The sequence below is a fragment of the Carcharodon carcharias genome, chromosome 4 (genome assembly GCF_017639515.1).
Source record: "Carcharodon carcharias isolate sCarCar2 chromosome 4, sCarCar2.pri, whole genome shotgun sequence".
NCBI classification, from domain to species: Eukaryota; Metazoa; Chordata; class Chondrichthyes; order Lamniformes; family Lamnidae; genus Carcharodon; species Carcharodon carcharias.
Window position 1 is genome coordinate 164,670,584 of NC_054470.1, and position 21,192 is coordinate 164,691,775.

Here is a 21,192-nt window from a genome sequence, read left to right on the forward strand (position 1 = left end):
ACAATTAGAGATGATAGATGCCATAGTGCATTCATCCAGAAGTACTTCAGTATGACCACATCAGTATCTAAATCAACTTATAAAACCTGAAATCATTTAGTAGTAAATTTCAATGCACCGACTGAAAATGCAGAGGGTTAAGAACATAAGAATAAGAGCATAAGAAATAGGAGCAGCAGTAGGGCGTATGGCCTCTTGAGCCTGTTCCACCATTCAATAAGGTCTTGGTCCTAACTCCACTTTCCTGTCTGCTCCCCATAACCCTAGATTCCCTTACAGATCAGTTATGAGTGATTTCAACATATCTACAAGTCTGTGGTCTTCACCTTGACAAGAAAAAAATCAAGAAAAATTCATAGGTGCCTTCCCACTCCACCCTTGATCAAAAATTAATAAGCAGTTGAACTCGTAAACCTCATGACTTCACGAGTTCAAACTTGGATCAAGATGCAAAGCTTTATTCATCATCCAAAACTGAACAACTTTAAAGAAGTCAAAGGCTTCTCTTCTCCCAGCTCTTCATGAAAAAAGAGGAGGGCTGAAGAAAAAAGGAATGGCAAAGCCCAGTAAGAGTTGTCCAGTTAGAGACAAGTTGTAAAGGACTAAACTACATGACCGAAATTCGAGGTCAGCAACTAGCTAATTAAAACACCTCAGCAAGAGTCTCTTAATGGAAGTCAAGAAATAATTTTTCACTCACTTTATACAGGTTAATTTATAAAAAAAAACGTACAAGAGAATATAGCATTGATATTTAGGGGCTCCTGCATTTTCAAGAATTAAAACAAATACTTAAGAATGCAATATCCCATATTTTAGGCAACTGATCATTTTTTAAAAAGCCATATGGTATGCTGCATTTTTAATTTTATTATATAATCTCATAACTGAAGAATCAGTAGGCAAAAAAAATGGCAGTGAGCAAATAGTTCTGCAGGATATGCTATATTATACTTACAAGACTGAATCTAAATGAGACAGCTAGGAAGAGACCTAATCTTGGTGAGCCTTACTGGCCAGGTTCACATTCAAACATTTATTCAAGGACACATTTAAAAAGTTACTTAAAAACCTGATCTTGCATTTAGTTCTTCACCAAAGGCATGAATAGAATGTTAGACAGCACACAGGCATTAAAGTGCTGCTGCAAAACTGACTAAACCCAGTGCGGCAAAACAAAATTTGTCCAGTATCTGTTCAGTGATGTTACTGCATATGTTTGAATATAAAACTTTCATTTTACAAAATATACCTGAACTTCAACAGTCATCTCATTTAAATGATATTTTGCAACTAAATAATTGCACACTTTAAAAAGAAAAAAAAATCTCGCTGGTACAAATAAAAGATAAATAATAATTCCAAGCAACGATACAAGAAGGGAAACCATTACAGCTTACGTTAATAATCTAATTTCTTTAAGAACTGAATGATTTACATTTTGTAACCCTATTTGCTCTTATACTAAAGGGGAAAAGTAATCCTGCCTAGTTAGAAAACCACTCAAGCCTACATAAACTGCAAGTTATTTTTAACATTTAGCCAAGATGCATAGCTAGATGGGACCTTACCTGGTGCTGGTGCTTGTGTAGTTTGTGTTTCTTGGCATTCACTGGCTATAAGTACTTCTATAATCTTAATGTGGTATTCGGGATTTGTATCTGAGCTAGATAAGCAAAGGTAAAAATTAATCCACAATCCAAATCATAAAGTTAAACAATGCAAATCTGAACCAAAAACATTTCCATTTTAAAAAACATATATTTCAAAATGCTAAAAGATGTTATTTAGGCTATTAGGACAATTAATGTATTTTTTCCAATGTTTTACAAAATACACAAGTGCGTGCCTTAGGGAACAGTCTTACTGGTTGCATACATACCTTGCTGCCTGTTGTCTGAAAAGCAAAGGACTGAAGATTTCTGCCAATGTTCTTGCACTCAGGTTGTTCTTCCCAGAGCTTTGGCAAAGTTTGCAGAAATGCTTGATCAAATAATGAAGTGTAAGCCAATACTGGTGAGGCACATTATGGGACCGGATAGCTCTCCTTAGCAACTGTGCACACTCCTCTGTATTGAGTACCTCTACATTTAGAGAAATTAAAAATCATGGCTGTCAAGAGTGGAGCAACAGAACACCAACATTCAGCACTCTTGATCAAAATCCAGTACAGCTCAACATGCTACTTTTAAAGAAAAAATTAGACTACTGACAGTTAACAATCTGTGTCCGGTATAAGGAAACCCTTAAAAATGGTATTGTGGGCAGCTAGTGGAAAACTGTACGCATTGTGATGTTGACCACAAATACTTAGTATGTACTATTCCATAGGTCTGCTATTTCTTGTGATGCAGGTGATTGGACAATTTATAGATACAGCAGATAAGAACACCAACCACATCCTCCGTCTGCATAGTGCAATCATATAAAAGGTTAATACTTTGTGCAGGTTAATAGTCCTGTAGACTGTGCAACAAGTCTTCTGTGTTTTTAATCTTTGTAACTTAATCACACCCAAAATTTACAAACCACATAGTACAAATGGTGGTTATGTCTCAGTACTTTGTGTGTCACATTCAAGATCATGTCAGAGGGTTACAGCACTAACTGAGTATTGTTGCTTCTTGTTAACAAATGTAATGGTGACATCTGCAGACAACCTATTACCATCATAGGATATAACATTTATCACAGTTTGCACACTTAATGAATTTAACTTGAAGTTTTCACAAATGAGAGCAGAGTTCAAAACATAAAACAAAAATCACAGGTTCTAACCACAATGTGTGATGTCACCTGGACTATCTCAATACTTAAAACAAAGACATTTAGTCAGAGGATAAGCAAACATTAAAGCAGATATGGAGCAAACTGAAGATGATGGACTGGGTGTTGTGGGTTCAGAGGGGTGGTGGTGTGAGGGTGTGCAAGAGAATAGGGAACATAAAAAAATACTTTATCTGAACTTTTCAAAATGTCCAATCAATGCTATAGAAAAATTAAATAAAACACTGTGGCACTTTGCTCGCATTGTGTTTTTTTACTTGATTGTTCTGGTGAGTTCGTTCTCTGACAAAATATTTAAAAAATATATCAGCATTTGTTAGCTGAAACTACCTGTTTTATTATCCGGCTTGAAATTTTGGGTCTTATTTTGGAGAATTTGTACTTAGATTAAAAAAAAGCAAAAACAGTTTGAAAACAGCTACTAAAATCATGTAAATGTTCAATGAACTTGAGCATGCAGCTGATCAAAAGTATGCAAACTTCTACTTTTTTTTAAAAAAAAAACAATCTGACCAAGATTTTCTGCTTAGTTAGCTTAGGGATAGTGCTCTCTCCTCTGAATAAGAAGGTCATGGGTTCAAGACTAAACCCCAGGACTTGAGCGCACAATCTCAGCTGACGTGGCAATGTAACATTTGTCCCTCAACTGTAAGAACATGAGTTTAATTGGTCATTTTATCTAATCACTGTGCGACTATGCTGCACACAAATTGGCTTCTTCATTTCCCTACATCACAACAAACTATACTTCCAAAGTATTTCATTAGTTTTGTGATGTTCTGAGGTTGCAAAAGGTGCTATATAAATGAAAATTGTCTCTTTCTTACCTTGAGCTATATAAACCATATCACTGTAGATGGATGCTGGAATGACAGGATTTGGCAGCTCCTGAAGATATTGCCTTAACGCATCAGCCAGTGACTGCAGATCAAACTGCTCAATGTCCACTGAAGTCGCATCTAGTAAATTGAGAAATGCACCTGACTACAGAAATATTTTCAAAACAAGCTGATTGTTGAGAGTTTTACTGCACCTTCATCTCTATAAAGAACACAGAGTTACAAGTATGCAGAAATCTGTTTACAAAAAGCAGTGGTATTGTTATGGGATATACTTTCAGAAGACCTTACGTGCTGAGCAGATTTTCAACACAATTTAAAGAAGCACACTTAGAAGTAGTCCAATTAGAGCTGGAGGGGATGGGACATTTATTAGACTCTGAACAGTAATGCAGGTCTGAAAAATGCACACTGATTTCACATGGCTGCTCCCACCTTTCACCAATTGTCCCTACAATTTTACCCAGTGTTGTTTGGAGCTATAACATACCTAGACTGGAAGTTGCAGAAACACAAGTAGAATTATGACTTCCTTATTGTAATAGTTGTATTTGGAAACTGTCCTATTTGGAGAGCTCTGCCACCATTTGCTCCCCTGGGCAACTAGACCTTGACCCCCACCCCGCTCGCCACCCTCAGAGATTATACCCTCTTTTGAGTCCTCAGCCACTCTGCCTCAGTTGAGACGTACCTACTTTCACCATGTATATGGGAGAAATCAAATGCAAGATAGAGCACCTACTTTCCTTCTGCTCAAATGCTTAAAGCCATCCTTTGAACTTAACAGCCAGCTCGAATATGAAAGAATTTAAATGGAGGAACCGCTAAATAGTCATAAGTTACTGTAAAATTGCATAGCTTGGATCATCTCAGGTTCTCAAATTAAAAACATAAGGGTTCCCTAATGGTTAGGTTAATAGAACAGTGCTGCACCCTACTAACCAGTATGGGACAATGTTCAATCTCTCACCCATTCTGAGGTTACCAATCTCAGTCAGAGCAGTAGTAATAGGGCTATTAATAATACTGCCCTGCTTTTAAGCTAGGAAGAGAAATAGACAGCCATTTCCTTGGGAAGTGCATTTCTGTGGTCTTTAAGCGAAGAAAGAGCCAGGCAAAATTGTGATAGTCTGACTATCAGCAGGCTGGTTCACCAATGTCTAATTGATCATTTCAATTCAGAACCAGAAAGCATCTGTGCTCCCACAGCCAACATAAGCATCTTCTGAAATGGGAAGAAAAATTGAGAGTGGAAAAACTAGCTGTGTAGGAATTTCTGTCAAATTTTGAATATAGACTAAATGTCAAAAAAAAAGATAATTGATATCATGGCTTAAAGGGACAACATTTGCCTTGTAGCAGAATGTACACCATAAGTGTAAATGCACAGTTACTTATAAGTAACAAACTCATCACAATGCACTGAGCAGAATTAAAATTGGGTGCAAAAAAATTTAGGGCAGGATAGGTAGCCCCCACCCCCCACCCCACAATGGGTACATTAGCTGATATTTTTTTTCCACAGGTGATTCTAAAGCTTATGCCAATTTTTGTAACACTATCAACACAATATGTAGAATTAAGAAGCCCCCTAGTGGTACTGTAGCATTCATACAAAGCAGTTCTGCACTGAGAACAAATCCAATGCTACCTAGATCAACTTGCTTTTCAGAAACTACACCTTGAGGTTATGCAAAAGATGGGAATTTACAGACTGAAAATTGACAACAAATCCCTTCCCCCACCCCAATTATTTTAATGCTGGGTGAGGTATAAATAGGAGAAGGGAGTAAAAGTTCATTTAAGTGGCGATACACTTAAACCACAAATAGAAAAGGACTCAGTATATACATTGTACCAAGCAACTTGGAAAATATCCAAATGTGGTGTATATTTACCATAATCCAACAACTGTTTTAATTCAGCACCACCACATGAACCAGACATCCGGTATAAATTGGCACACTCTATACCTGTAAAATAAAAATTAAAATTTTTACATTCGTGAACTGCATGTTCCCAGTCATACAAGAATAAAGTTAAGAACTGTGAAGATGCGGTCTGAAGTTGATCAGCTACACCATTTAGAGAGCTATAAAGAGTCAAACACCACACTTTTGAAGCATTTCTAGGTAAATGCAGTTAAGTTCAAAGGTACAGTAGCTTCTACACTTTTCAGTTATTCCATGAGACATATACTCTGATTATAAGAATACAATGAAGAGTAACTCGCATTACAAAAGAATCAACATTATCAAAGGGATACTGCTAAAAGATGGCTTAGAATTAAATCTGCTGTACGGTTTTGAAGTTACTATGGTTTAATTTTTAAATCTAGGAAACCTTTAACATATGCTAGCTTGATTGATTAAAGGTGGTAGAGACAAATTTAAAATTGGCTGTTCTTCATGTTGCCAGTAACTCTTGCATTGAAAATTCCAATCCAGATATACGAATATTTGAAATAAAAATCAATAAATAACTAGAAACATTTGCAATTTGAGACAATAATTTCCAAATCAGTTGCATAATGGATAGTTATTGAGTGCTCGCAATTAAGAATACTTATTTGGCAAATGCCATATATTACTCCAGTGCAAATTAATATTTACCAGTCTCCAGACCTGAATTACATCAATACTTGCAACCAAACAAAATTCACATTTTTACAAAAACTACAGTTACAAGATAAACAATTTTATCCATACCATGTTTAAGACTTTGGCAGTCTTTTTAAAACAATCTCCTATTCGAACATATATCAGGACTAAAAGTACTATTTTGGAAACTTACGGAATGAATTCAGATTATTAACCTTACCTGTTTTTTCAATCGCCTCTACTAACTTCACTAGGGTTGTTGGCGCAATGTCTGGGGGCGAGAACTGCTCAGTTAAATCCAGTAGAACAGAAGCTGCAAAAGTAAAAAAAAAATGAATTAAGTTAATGTTCTAACAGTCTAAAAATAAATGCATGACTGTTTAAATTTTAAATCCTAAATAAATTTTCTTATTGACTCTGTCAATATTGCAGACACATCCCCTCTACAAAGTCTGGCACTCACATACAGATTGTACTCACAAGCTACCTTTATTCTGATTACCAGAACATCACGAGAAACTTTTCTGGCTTAATGTTTGACTTAGTTCTAAAAGATACGGGACTTGAAGTAATTTATTACCATATATATCAAAGACCTTCAAAGGTTATTCTGATTTGTTGAGCTGGTTACTCCTCCCAATTTCTACTTTAAATAACTCCCAGCTTGTAATTTAACAAGGGTTTAAAAAAGTCTCTTGGCATCTGTTTTCTTTGAGCCTAAAATGTTATTGGAAAGCTGATAGATGTATGAATGTTGTTCTAATTGGCAACCCCATAGATTGCTTTAGTGATAGCAGTTAGATACTGATTTTCAGACCCAATTCATCTTACATATATTTGAAAATGCTAAAGGAGTTTCAAATATATAACTTGGATTGGGTCTGAAATCGAGTGGGGGAAGAGAGAAGAAAATTTGCTTAAAAATTAAAATGCTTTGCTTGATTTCTTTGCTTTTGTATTTCAATCCTAGCAATTTGCTAACATTTTTAATTTTTAAACTGTGCTGCTCTATTGTCACCAAATGAGGGTGCTGCTGCCATACTCCTGCGGTCAGAGGGGGCTACGCTGTAACACAGCATTAAGCAGATCGGATACTTCACAAGTCCTCCAATAACTGACATGTTGAACAGAATTAAAAAGGAAGCCAAATTTCAGTGAGTCGATGCTATGGGGATAACCGAATTCATAGGAAAATACAAGACAAAAAGTCTGCAGTCCATCTGGCAGATTCCAAAATGCAATGCTGTAGTTGCTTAATTCTTCACATAACTATGCTAATTTTTTCACACCATTCACAAGCAGTTTATTCCACATGTTCACCACCTTCAGCACAAAATAATTAAATCAAAACTAATAGCACCACCCTAAGTTTGGCCTGGTTATACAGCCTGCAGAACTCTCAAAACACATTGAGCTTCAACTTAAGTATTCCCTTAAAATTCATAAATTTATACTACAATGGGCTGAATAGCCTCCATCTGTACTGTAGACAATGATTTTAATATTGTACTTGAGTCCTTAATTCTCTAGAGTAAATTATCCTAAGAAAATCTCTCCATTACTACAAGCCATAGAACACTGACTGAAACTTGACGTCTTTCTCTACACGTACTTTTGCCCTCCCAAAAAAGCAAAAGAATGTGAAGACAACATGCCCCATATTTTACAAGATTTCCTTTTGTATTATCTGCTGAATTCAGCTGTTGACTAAAGTTTACAAGCAATAAAGTTTCAAAAATACAAGCATTTTCAAAGATAAATTAGAAATGCTAGTGGGGAACAAGAAATTACAAAGACCTCTATCAAAAAAAAAGGAAATTCTCCACTATTTCAATTCTTTCCACCCAGTCTTCAATATAGCAGGGGAGGGGGGTGAAAAGTGGAAAAAGCACTCTGAATGTTACAGCTTTTCAATAAATTTCCTTTCCAGTTCTGGGAAGTGCAAGGTTTCCTGCTTTATAAGTCCTTCAAATCTAAACCTTCACATAATAGCAGTAGCTCTACATTAAGTTAGTTAGCTATTCGCTTCAGTTTCTACTCTTTGGAATTAATGCACTCTGAAGGTTGTGGGATCAAGCCTCACTCCAGAGACTTGAACATTACATTTCAGTGCAGTACTGAGGATGTGTTGCACTTTCAGAGATGCTGCCCTTTAGTTGAGATATTAAACTGAGGCCCTGCCTTGCCTCTTCAGTTGAATGTAAAAGGATCCCATTACGCTATTTGAACAAGAGCAGATATTCTCCCATTTCCTGGCTAACACTTAACTCTCAAACATAATTGTGTCCGATTAATCTCATTGCTAATTGTGGGACATTGCTGTGTGCAAACTGAGTGGTGCAATTCCTTGCATTACAACAGTGACTACAATGCAAAACACACCTAATTGGCTATGACGCACTCTAGGATATCACATTAATTAGTTCTTTTTATTTCAAACGTCCTATTTATAAAATTCTTGGCCTCATTGTGCTAACAAAACATATACAGAATCCGCTGAGGTAAAGAGAGTGTTAATTTCATTGGAACTTCACTTACTGTAGCTTCACATTGCCATAAGGACTACGAGAGCAAGGTCATGTGACATTGCATAATTTCCTGAGATGTATACTGTCTCATTAGCATATCAGTTAGAATTAACCCCTTATACTATACTATTATTTTAGTATTCACCTGCTCTTAGAAATTAGCCGTTGCTTATTTCTATATTAAATATTCAACGCTTTTTGGTGTATGAAGTGGTGGAACACAAGCTTTTTTTCATTATTTTTTAAAACCAACATAAGCTTGTAGCATTCAAACTCCATGGATTTTTCCAGCAAATGCCAGGTTGAAGAGACATACTGAAATCATTCAGAAAAAGATTGCCCACCGAGTGTCATTCATACAGATGACACTAAAACCACAATAAATTTAATTCAGATTTGAACTTTATTTGATCCACCGAATGCAACACTAGCACAACTATCCATTTGATTTTAACAGTTAAATATGGGGACACCATATTTAGTTCCAAACTGCTGGATTAGAACATAAGAACTAGGAGCAGGAGTAGGCAATTCAGCCCCTTGAGCTTGCCGTGCCATTCAATACGATCGTGGCTGACCTCATTTTGGCCTCAACTCCAATTTTCTGCCCTCACCCCATAATCTTTCAATCCGTTACTAATTAAAAATCTGTCTATTTCCTCCTTAAATTTATTCAGCGTCCCGGCATCCACTGCACTCTGAGGTAGTGAATTCCACAGATTCATGACCCTTTGAGAAAAGTAATTCCTCATCTCTGATCTAAATCTTCCACCCTTTAGCCTAAAACTATGGCCTCTCGTTCTAGAATGCCCCACAAAGGAAACATCTGCTCCACGTCTACTTTGTCTATCCCCTTTAGCAACCTCCAATGCAACTACATCGTTCCTCAAGTAAGGGGACCAAAACTGTGCACAGTACTCCAGGTGCGGTCTCACCAATGCCTTGTACAGTTGCAACAACACTTCCCTATTTTTATATTCTATTCTTTTAGCAATAAATGCCAAAACTCCATTTGCCTTCCTTATTACCTGCATACTAGCTTTCAGCGATTCATGCACGAGGGTACCCAGGTCCCTCTGCACTGATGCATTCTGAAGTTTCTCTCCATTTAAGTAATGTCGCCTTTTTATTCTTCCGACCAAAATGGATAACATCACGCTTAGCCACGTTAAACTCCGTCTACCAAATTTTGGCCCATTCACATAACCTGCCCATATCCATTTGTAAATTTCTTATTTCTTCATTGCAACTTACTTTCCCACTTATTTTGGTGTCATCTGCAAATTAATATAGATTGTAAATAATTGGGGCCCAAGGGCCGAACCCTGTGGCACCCCACTAGTTACAGCTTGCCATCCAGGAAAAGACCCATTTATCCCGACTCTGCTTTCTGTTGGTTAACCAATCCTCTATCCAAGCTAATATATTACCCCTAACTCCTTGTGATCTTATCTTGTCTTTTAACCTTTTGTGCAGCACCTTATCAAAGGCCTTCTGGAATTCCAGATATACTACATCTACAGGATCCCCATTATCCACTTTGCTTGTCACATCTTCAAAGAACTCTAGCAAATTGGTCAAACACGATTTACTTTTCATAAAACCATGCTGACTCTGATGGATTGCATTTAGACTTTCCAAATGCCCCATTACTACTTGCTTAATAATGGATTCCAACAATTTCCCAACGACAGACATTAAACTAACTGGTCTATAGTTTCCTACTTTCTGCCTCCCCCACTTTTTGAATAAGGGCGTTATATTAGCATTTTTCAACTCCACTGGAAACTTTCCAGAATCCAGGGAATTTTGGAATATTATAGCCAATGCATCCACTATCTCCGCTGCCACTTCCTTTAAGACCCTGGGATGTAGGCCATCAGGTCCTGGGGACTTATCACCCTTTAATCCCAATAGTTGCTCAATGCTTTTTCTCTAGTGATGATGATTGTTCTAAGTTCCTCCTTCTCTACACCCTTTGCACTACCTGTTACTAATGGGGTGGTACTAGTGTCCTCCACCATGAAAACTGAGGCAAAATATTGATTAAACATCTCTGCCATTTCTGCGTTCCCCACTATTAACTCCCCAATCTCATCTTCCAAGGGACCAATATTCACTTTAGCTACTCTCTTTCCTTTTAGACACTTGTAGAAGCTTTTGCTCTCAGTTTTTACATTTTGCGCTAGTTTTCTTTCATAATTTACCTTTGCTATTTTTGTCATTTTTTTTAAATAACCCTTTGTTGATCTTTAAAAATTTCCCAATCTTCCAGCCTGCCACTGACCTTTGCAATTTGATATGTCTTAGTTTTTGCCTTTATGTTATCTTTAACTTCCTTGCTTAGCCGTGGATGTTTTTTTCCCTCTCTTACCGTCTTTCTTCCTCTGGAATATATTTTACTTGGGAGGGATTGAATATCTGCCATTGTTCATCAACTGTCCTACCTTGTAGGCCTCCTGCCCAGTCCACTAGAGCCAAATCTGCCCTCATGCCTATGTAGTTACCTTTGTTTAACTCCAGAACACTAGTGTGGGACTCAAGTTTCTCACTCTCAAACGGAACTTGAAATTCTATCATGCTATGATCACTCTTCCCTAGAGGATCCTTTACTATGAGATCATTAATTAATCCCATCTCATTACACAAAACCAAATCCAGAATGGCCTGTTCTCTGGTTGGTTCCACAACATATTGCTCCAAGAAACAATCTCTAATACACTCTATGAACTCTCCCTCGAGGCTACCCTTCCCATTTTGATTAGTCCAGTCTATATGCACATTAAAATCACCCATGATTATTGCTGTGCCTTTCTTACATGCTCCCAGTATTTTCTGGTTTATACTGTGCCCTACGGCTGCACTACTGTTTGGGGACCTATTGATTACTCCCACCAGGGACTTCTTTCCCTTGCTATTTCTTATTTCTACCTAGACTGACTCTACATCTTGTTCTCTAGTGCCTATCATTCCTCATTATAGCACTAATCTCTTCCTTTACTAACAAAGCTGCATCACCTCCTTTTCATTCCTGCCTATCCTTCCGAAATACTGAGTACCCTTGGATATTCAACTCCCAAACCTGTTCTCCCTGTAACCACATTTCAGTAATCGCCACCAAATCACACCTATTTATCTCTATTTGCGCTGTTAACTCATTAGTTTTATTCCAAATGCTATGCGTATTCAGATACAAAGCCTTTAAGTTTGCCCTATTGCCAATTTTCCCTACACTTATGATTCTTTGGTGCAATATGGCATTCACACATTCTGTCCTTTTTCACTTTTTGGTAATAATCAGCCTCATCACTAACCTGCACTCTTACCCTCTCCTTAAACTTTGATTTTTTATATTTCAATGCAACTGAACCCTCCCCTCCACTATTTAGCTTAAAGCCCTATCTACAACCCTAGTTATTTGATTCACCAGGACATTGGTCCCAGCATGATTCGAGTGAAGCCCGTCTGAACGGAATAGCTTCCTCTTTCCCCAGTACTGGTGCCAATGTCCCATGAATTCAAACCCATTTCTCCCACACCAATCTTTGAGCCACACATTTACCTCTTTAATCTCACTGATCCTATGCCAACTGGCTCGTGGCTCAGGTGGTAATCTGGAGATTAACACCTTTTTGGTTCTGCTTTTTAATTTAGCCCCTAGCTGCTCATATTCCCTCAGGAGAACCTTTTTCCTCAGTCTACCTATATCGTTGGTACCTACATGGACCACGACAACTGGATCTTTCCCCTCCCACTCCAAGTTCTTCTGCAGCCCAGATGAGATATCCTTAACCTTGGCACCAGGTAGGCAACACAGCCTGCGAGACTCTCAATCCTGACTACAGAAAACAGTAACTATTCCCCCAACTATACCAGATTAGACACTTACGTCCATTCTCTCCCTCTACCCAAGTCCATTAACTATTTTCTGTATTTAAAGAACACACTTCTCTTTTAAAACCTTACACCAGGACAGAGTGTGCATTTAAAGCACAACTGCAGATAGGTGAAAACGTGGTTTCACTTCATGTCAACACTGCAGACAGTGGGTTGTAACTTCCGATGGAAATTGAGTCGGATTGCCACTGCACTCAAAGTTCTTATATGAAAATCTAGCCGAACCTTCCAACTCAGGCCAGGTGAGATCTGGGCAGTGCAGCGCATCCCTGGGGCCTATCGTCATGGGTTGTAGAGTTGAAGGCAAATAAGCCATGCCCCCTTTTTTGTTTTAACTGGCACTCACTGCTGTAAACGAGGTAAGTTTAAAGGTCCAGCCAGGATTAAAGGTCTTTGACAAACCAGGGAGAAGACGAGCAAATAAGGTAATAGGTAGGATAGGATTGGGGGTGGGGGAGGGGGACGCTTCGGAGCTCGGAAGTTACAGCCCAATTTTTCCTTTGGCTCAGTGGCAATTTTTGCCTGATTATGGTCCAATGAAGCATCTTGGGATATTTTAGTTGCTGACTACAACTGATTAACAGAAAATTGCGGATAAAGCAGTTGCTCACATCCGATGCCTAAGCTTGAAGTTGGAGAACTATACACAAATTTAGGATAATCTCTTCAATCCAAAGATTTAAAGCAATAAAAACTAATTAAGATTTTTTAAAAAAAAGTATTAGCATAAATTAAAGACAATAAACTCTTTACACCTTGCTATGAATAGTGGTATTAAAGGAAGTTCACTTCTGAGCATTTTTTTTCCTTCACAGGGTATAGAAGTCACAGGTTGAGCTAGCATTTATTGCCCATCCCTAATTGCCCTTGAGGTGGTGGTTGTGGGTCACCTACTTGAACCGCTACAGTCCATGTGGCGTAGGTATTCCCACAGTGCTGTTAGGGAGCAAATTCCAGAATTTTGACCCAGTGACAGTGAAGGAACAGAAATATAGTTCCAAGCCAGGATAGTGTGTGGCTTGGAGGGAAACTTGCAGGTGGCAGTGTTCCCATGCATCTGCTGCCCTTGTCCTTCTAGATGGTAGAGATTGGAAGGTGCTGTCAAAGTAGCGGTGTTGCTGCAGTGAATCTTGCAGATGGTGCACACATGCTGTCACTGTGCATTGGTGGTGGAGGAAGTGAATGTTGAAGGTGGTGAATGGGCTGATCAAGTGGGTTGTTGTTTTGTCCTGGATGGTTTCCAGCTTCTTGAGCGTTGTTGAAGTTGCACTCATCTAGGCAAATGCAGTATATTCTATCACACTTCTGACTTGCTTTGTGGATGTGGGCAGGCTTTGGGAGTCAGGGCATGAGTTACACGTTGCAGAATTCCCAGCTTCTTGACCTGCTACTGATGTCACAGTATTTACATGGCTGTTCCAGTTCATTTTCTGGTCAATGGTAACTCCCACTTCATAGAGGGAGATTCATCATTGGTAATGCCATTGAATGTCATGGGGAGATGGTCATTGCCTGGCACTTAAGTGGCGAGTAACTTTCTTCTCACATATCAGCCCAAGCCTGAATATTGTCCAAGTCTTGCTGCACATGGGCACAGACGGCTTCGGTGTTTGAGAAGTCGCGATTGGTGCTGAACATTGTGCAGTCAGTAGCGAACATCCTCATTATTGACCTTAATGATGGAGGGAAGGCCATTGATGAAGCAGCTGACGAGGGTTGGGCTAGGACATTACCCTGAGAAACTCCTGTAGTGATGTCCCAGGTTTAAGATAATTGACCTTCGTCTTCATTTGTGCTAGATATGATTCAAACTAGTGGAGAGTTTTCTCCTGATTCCTACTGACTCCAGTTTTGCTTGGTCAAATGCTGCCTTGAAGTCAAGAACAGTCACTTCACCTCATCTCTGGAGGTCAGCTCTTTTGTCCGTGTCAGCTCAAAGGCTGTAATGAGGTCAGGGGCTAATTGGCCCTAGCGGAGCCCAAACTGAGGTTATTGCTGAGTAAGTGCTGCTTGATAGCACTAACGACGATCCCTTCCATCACTTTGCTTGTGATTGAGAGTAGACAGATGGGGCGGCAATTGACCAGGTTGGATCGGTCCTGTCTTTTGTGGACATGACATACATGGGCAATTTACCACATTGTCAGGTAGATGCCAGTGTTTTGGTGTACTGGAACAGCTTGGCTAAGGGCAAGGCTTGTTCTGGAGCACAAGTCTTCAGTACTATTGCTGGAATGTTGTCAGGGCCCATAGCCTTTGCAGTATCCAGTGCCTTCAGCCGTTTCTTGATGTCACATGGAGTGAACTGAATCAGCTGAAGGCTGGCATCTGAGATGCTGGGGACCTCAGGAGGCCGAGAGTGGATCATCCACTCAGCACTTCTGGCTGAAGATAGTTGCAAATGCTTCAGCCTTGTCTTTTGCATTGATATTCTGAAATTTGTGGAGCATCCTCCTCCAGTTTGTTGTTCAACTGTCTACCATGACTGGACGTGGCAGGGCTCCACAATTTAGATCTGTTGGCTGTGGGATCACTTAGCTCTCTGTCTATTGCATGCTGCTTCCACTGTTTGGTATGCAAGTAGTTTGGCATGCAAGTAGTCCTGTGATGTAGCTTCACCAGGTCGACACCTCACTTTTAGGTATGCTTGGTGCTGCTTCTGGCATGCCCTCCTCCATTCTTCTTTGAGCCTGGGTTGATCCCCTGGTTTGGAGGTAATGGTTGGTGGGGGGGATATGCTGGGACATGAGGTTACAGATTGTACTTAAATACAATTCTGCTGCTGATGGCCTGGATTTGTTCGAAATCAATCCCATTTAGCACAGTGGTAGTGCCACATAACATGATGGAGGGTATCCTCATTGTGAAGACAGGACTTTGTCTCCACAAGGACAGTGCAGTAGTCACTCCCACCGATACTGTAATGGACAGATGCATCTGTGCCAGGTAGATTGGCGAAGATGAAGTCAAGATGGCTTTTCTCCTCTTGTTGGTTTTCTCACCACCTGAAGACCCAGTCCTAGCAGTTATGTCATTTAAGACTGCCTGCTCGATCGGTATCACCACTCATGGTGATGGACATTGAAGTCCCCCCACCCAGCGTTCATTCTGTGTCCTTGCCACCTCCAAGTGGTCTTCAACAGAGGAGTACTGATTCAACAATTAAGTTGGCGGGTGGGGGGAGGGGCAAGGGAAGCAGTAGGTGGTATTCAGCAGGAGGTTTCCTTGCCCATGTTTGCCCTGATGCCTTGCGATTTCATGAGCTCTGAAGTCAATGTTGAGGACTCCAAAGGCAACACCCAATGCACAGCTGTGTCACTGAAACAATCTCTGGGAAATGTAGATGAATTTCGATCCCAATACCACTGTTCACAGGCATCATTTGTGCCAATTCAGAGAAAATAGGAACCTTTAATATACAACTACTAGTCAATCACAGCCAAAAACATAATAATACAAAAATTGATCTTCTGTTTGTTTTTAGCATCCAATTTAAAGTATTGATGCAATGCTAGCATGTTGCAACTGTGCAGAAATGGTTCCATGCATCAATATTCTTGTAGCAGGTGCTGCTTCTAATCAATTTAACTGCAACAATACCAGGATATCCTAGTTAATCCAACCGGTACAATACTTCCTTTGAAACATTCAAGTTTATTTTTATCAAAAGTACAGCATTGTAACTGAAGCTTGTTTCAATGTGTTTAACCCCTTGCTTCAAATATGAAAAGCTAAAATAGTTCTAACACATCTGGATGTTGTAATTTGTATCCATTAGCACAAGACTAAGCAAACTTAAAAATTAATTAATGTAAGCTATTGCGATGTTCTGAGTTATGTCCAGCTAAATTTAATGGGACTAAAAAAAATGTAAATACTGATTGCATCGATGAAGATTTGATGCAGATAAGTGATTCCATCATGGTGGTCATTGCTCACACCCAATGCACACAGTAGCATCTTCTTTTGGCATTCTATGAAAGTAGTAGCATGTATTATGAAAGATAGTGTGTACTGGGCTGATTGCATGGCCCAATGGGTTTTTTTTACATAAAGTGCTTAATAACTACAAATAATAACATGTAATGTCATCTCAGCATGTGAACTCCAACAACTTATATAAATATAATGCCTTTAAGTAAGAAACCATCCTAAGGTTATGGGAGCATTATAAAACATATGACACAGAGTCACAAAATATTCCAGTTTTTAAACTGATCAAACTTTGCTCTCCCACACCTATTAGACCAAACAACTTGTTTCGAGTACTTCCCTGTAATGTTTTCAAATTATACATGCACCTCCATAACTTGGTAAAAGATTTCTACATTGTGCACAATGCCTACAAGTGTTATACTTTACCACCATTCCTATTTATGACCTATAGCTAACTTCTTAAGCATATATAACCTCAAAATAGGCTTTCCCAATTCTGGTTACACAGGTGCACTGCAGTCAGTCTCAAACAGATTGAAATTAAGACAACAATCCACCAAGCTAACTTTACCTCATGTCTCCTCTTCCAGGTGTGGCCTTTCCTGCTCCCTGCCCCAACACTATTTCCAGCACAACAATCTGAAAGCCACATTCTCTGACATGAAAGGGGACAGGCCTCAAGTACAAATGTCCCTTTATTTGATCTTTTCTCCATTACGCATCCAACTATTTTATCAAGTCAGGCAGGCGATAAAACTATTAGAGCCATATATTTGACAGTAATGACAGTTTTTGACAGCATAGCTACAGATACCCCGAGATGCCAACATCCACACTACACACAAACCTTTTGTCTCTAACTGTAATTTTCTGCATTTTTAATAACCATAGTTGGAGCACAGAAAGCTCCAAATTGTTTACTTATGGTGGTTGGATTCCTAAAAGGGCTTCCCACCACTGCACTGGGAAAACCTATACAAACAGTGCTTTTGCTGTTCAATCTGCTCAAACTGAATGTTGTGGGTTCAAGTCCATCCCAGGACTTGAGTACACAATCTCTCTGAACACTTCAGTGAAGTACTAAGGGAGTGCTGTGATATCAATGGTGATGTCTTTTGGATAAAACATTAAACCTGCCTGTTCAGGTGGATGCAAAGGATCTCATGGTGCTATTCAAAGAAGAGCATAGAGTTTCCCTGGTATCATGTCCAACATTGATCCCAAATGCATCAGTTTGGCATTTCTATATTCCCAAAGCAACCATTGTTATTGCTTAAGTGATGTAGATAATTTAATGCTGCATACTAATGCTTACTAGGAACACTGCTGACACTGGCAGAATGTCTTTCACTTTTTGATCTTAATAACCACGAGAGCTAAAGGATCTGTGCATCCGCATCATTCTGTTCCAGACTCTAACATTTTAAAATTCAGAACTATCCTCCAATACTGCAGTGTTGAATAGATCTAAACTTCAAATAAATCTATAGTGGGTTGCTTAAACAATTTACTAATTCATCACACTGAATTGTGCATATAGCTGCTCATTTACTACTTGACTGTGACAATGTAAACCAACTGGCCCTAAACTCATTTCTGATTTCTAAATTATTTCAAGCTGTCATTTACTACGGTAGAGAAAAAGTTTCCACTTATAGTTTAAGCGTTTCACATTTCAGTTTATTTTTAATGAATGCTTAGGTTCTAACCCAATAACATGAACTCAACTATTAATGGGTCAATAGACCTCTTAACCATTGGCAAAGACAATCCGTTAATAATTTCCCTCTTTTACCCAACAATAAAGGATAGATATGATTGCATTCAAATCCGATAGCATCCGATGACTATTTATCCCCGAAAAGGTTGCAGCTAACTGATGAAGATATTCATACACACAGGCTATACATGTGCACATGCATACACTTATACACACACACACACACACACACACACACACACTTCTAATGCATCGGAATTTCAAAAGCATCAACTTAGTTATCAAATTCTCCTCATGGCCTCATCCTCTCTCTACAAACTTCTCTAGCTTCCAATCTCTACCCTGATTCAGACAAACCTTTTTTCTCTACTCCATAATCATTAGCTAGGCTTCGGTCTCAGCATCTTAATCATGCAGCTTAAAATACACACACATGCATACATGCATGCACGCATGCGTGGAAGACAAACATGAAAAGGGTGAAAGAGATGAGGGTAGGTAGAGAGCAAGAACTGCCTGTAATAGCTTTGTCCATAAGTACTACCATGGGATGGGGGGGGGGGGGAAGAGAGAAGGAGCATAAGACATAGGAGTAGAAATTAGGCCATTCAGCCCATCGAGTCTGCTCCGCCATTCAATCATGGCTGATAAATTTCTCAACCCTATTCTCCCTCCTTCGCCCTGTAACCTTTGATCCCCTTACCAATCAAGAACCTACCTATCTTGGTCTTAAATACACTCAATGACATGGCTTCCACATCCTTCTGTGGCAATGAATTCCATAGATTCACCACTCTGGCTAAAGAAGTTTCTCCTCATCTCTGTTCTAAAAGGTCTTCCCTTTATTCTGAGGATGTGCCCTCGGGTTCTAGTCTCTCCTACTAATGGAAACATCTTCCCCACGTCCACTCTATCCAGGCCTTTCAGTATTCTGTAAGCTTCAATCAAATCCCCCCTCATCCTTCTGAACACCATCGAGTATAGACCCAGAGTCCCCAAACTTTCCTCATATGTTAAGCCTTTCATTCCTGGGATCGTTGTGCTGAACCTCCTCTGGACACTCTCCAAGACCAGAACATCCTTCCTGAGGTACAGGGCCCAAAATTGCTCACAATATTTTAAATGTGGTCTGACCAGAGCCTTATAAAGCCTCAGCAGCACATCCCTCCTTTTATATTCTAGTCCTCTCAAAATAAATACCAATATTGCATTTGCCTTCCTAACTACCGACACAACCTGCAAGTTAACCTTAAGAGAATCCTGGACTAGGACTCCCAAGTCCCTTTCCACTCCAGATTTCTGAATTCTCTCCCCATTTAGAAAATAGTTTATGCCTCTATTCTTCCTACCAAAGTGCATAACCTCACATTTCCCCACGTTGTATTCCATCTGCCACTTCTTTGCCCATTCTCCTAACCTGTCCAAATCCTTCTGCAGCCTCCCCGCCTCCTCGATACTACCTGTCCCTCCACCTATCTTTGTATCATCTGCAAACTTAGCCAGAATGCCCTCAGTTCCTTCATCTAGATCATTAATGTATAAAGTGAAAAGTTGTGGTCCCGACACTGACCCCTGCGGAACTCCACTAGTCACCAGCTGCCATCCTGAGAAGGACCCCCTTATCCCCACTCTCTGTCTCCTGCCAGACAGCCAAGCTTCTATCCATGCTAGTACCTTGCCTCTAACACCATGGGCTCTTATCTTATTGAACAGCCTCCTGTGCAGCACCTTGTCAAAGGCCTTCTGGAAGTCCAAGTAGATAACATTCATTGGCTCTCCTTTGTCTAACCTACTCGTTACCTCCTCAAAGAATTCTAACAGATTTGTTAGGCATGACCTCCCCTTGATGAAACCATGCTGACTTTGCCCTATTTTACAATGCACTTCCAAGTATTCTGAAATCTCATGCTTAATAATGGACTCTAAAATCTTACCAACGACCCAGGTCAGGCTAATCGGCCTGTAATTTCCTGTATTTTGCCTCACTCGCTTCTTAAACGGGGGGGGGGGGGGGGGGGGGGGGGGGGGGGGGGGGGGGGGGGGTTTACATTAATGATTTTCTAGTCCTCTGGGACCTTCCCTGACTCAAGTGATTCCTGAAAGATCACCACTAACACCTCCACTATGGTGTAATCCATCTGGTCCAGGTGATTTATCCACCTTCAGACCTTTCAGTTTTCCTAGCACCTTCTCCTTGGTAATGGTCACCATATTCACCTCTGTCCCCCGACTCTCTTGAACTTTGGGTATGTTACTCATGTCTTCCGCTGTGAAGACTGACTATTCAGTTCCTCCGCCATTTCTTTGTTCCCCACGACTACTTCTCCAGCATCAGTTTCCAGCGGCCTAATGTCCACTTTTGCCTCTCTCTTACCCTTTATATATCTAAAAAAAACTCTTGCAATCTTCTTTTATATTACTGGCTAGTTTACCCTCATATTTAATCTTCTCCCTCCTTATTTCTTTTTTAGTTGTCCTCTGTTGGTCTTTGTAGGCTTCCCAATCCCCTGGTTTCCCACTGCTCTTCGCCGCATTGTATGCTTTCTCTTTAGCTTTTATGCTGTCCCTGACTTCCCTTGTCAGCCATGATTGCTTCGTCCTCCCTTTAGTATGCTTCTTCTTCCTAGGGATAAAATTTTGCTGTGTCTCCCAAATTACTCCCAGAAACTCCTGCCATTGCTGTTCCACTGTCTTTCCTGCTAGGCTCATCTCCCAATCAATTCTGGCCAGCTCCTCCCTCATGCCTCTGTACTTGCCTTTATTCAACTGTAATACCGTTACATCTGATTCCAGCTTTTTCCTCTCAAATTGCGGGGTAAATTCTATCATATTATGGTCGCTTCCTCCTAAGGGTTCCTTCACCTTAAGCTCCCTTATCAAATCTG

General features: G+C 39.7%; 1 protein-coding gene across 2 annotated transcripts in view; it reads right to left on the minus strand.

Annotated features, from left to right (window-relative positions):
• Nucleotides 1-21,192, minus strand: part of pik3r1 (phosphoinositide-3-kinase, regulatory subunit 1 (alpha)) — a 100,724-nt gene that overhangs the window by 25,201 nt on the left and 54,331 nt on the right. For both annotated transcript variants that reach the window (XM_041185235.1, XM_041185237.1), the window contains 5 exons: nt 6,447-6,539; nt 5,525-5,599; nt 3,615-3,746; nt 1,883-2,084; nt 1,572-1,666 (listed from right to left, as the gene is read on the minus strand). In XM_041185235.1, the coding sequence (XP_041041169.1) occupies nt 1,572-1,666; nt 1,883-2,084; nt 3,615-3,746; nt 5,525-5,599; nt 6,447-6,539 (597 nt within the window). The remainder of the gene's footprint in view (nt 1-1,571; nt 1,667-1,882; nt 2,085-3,614; nt 3,747-5,524; nt 5,600-6,446; nt 6,540-21,192) is intronic.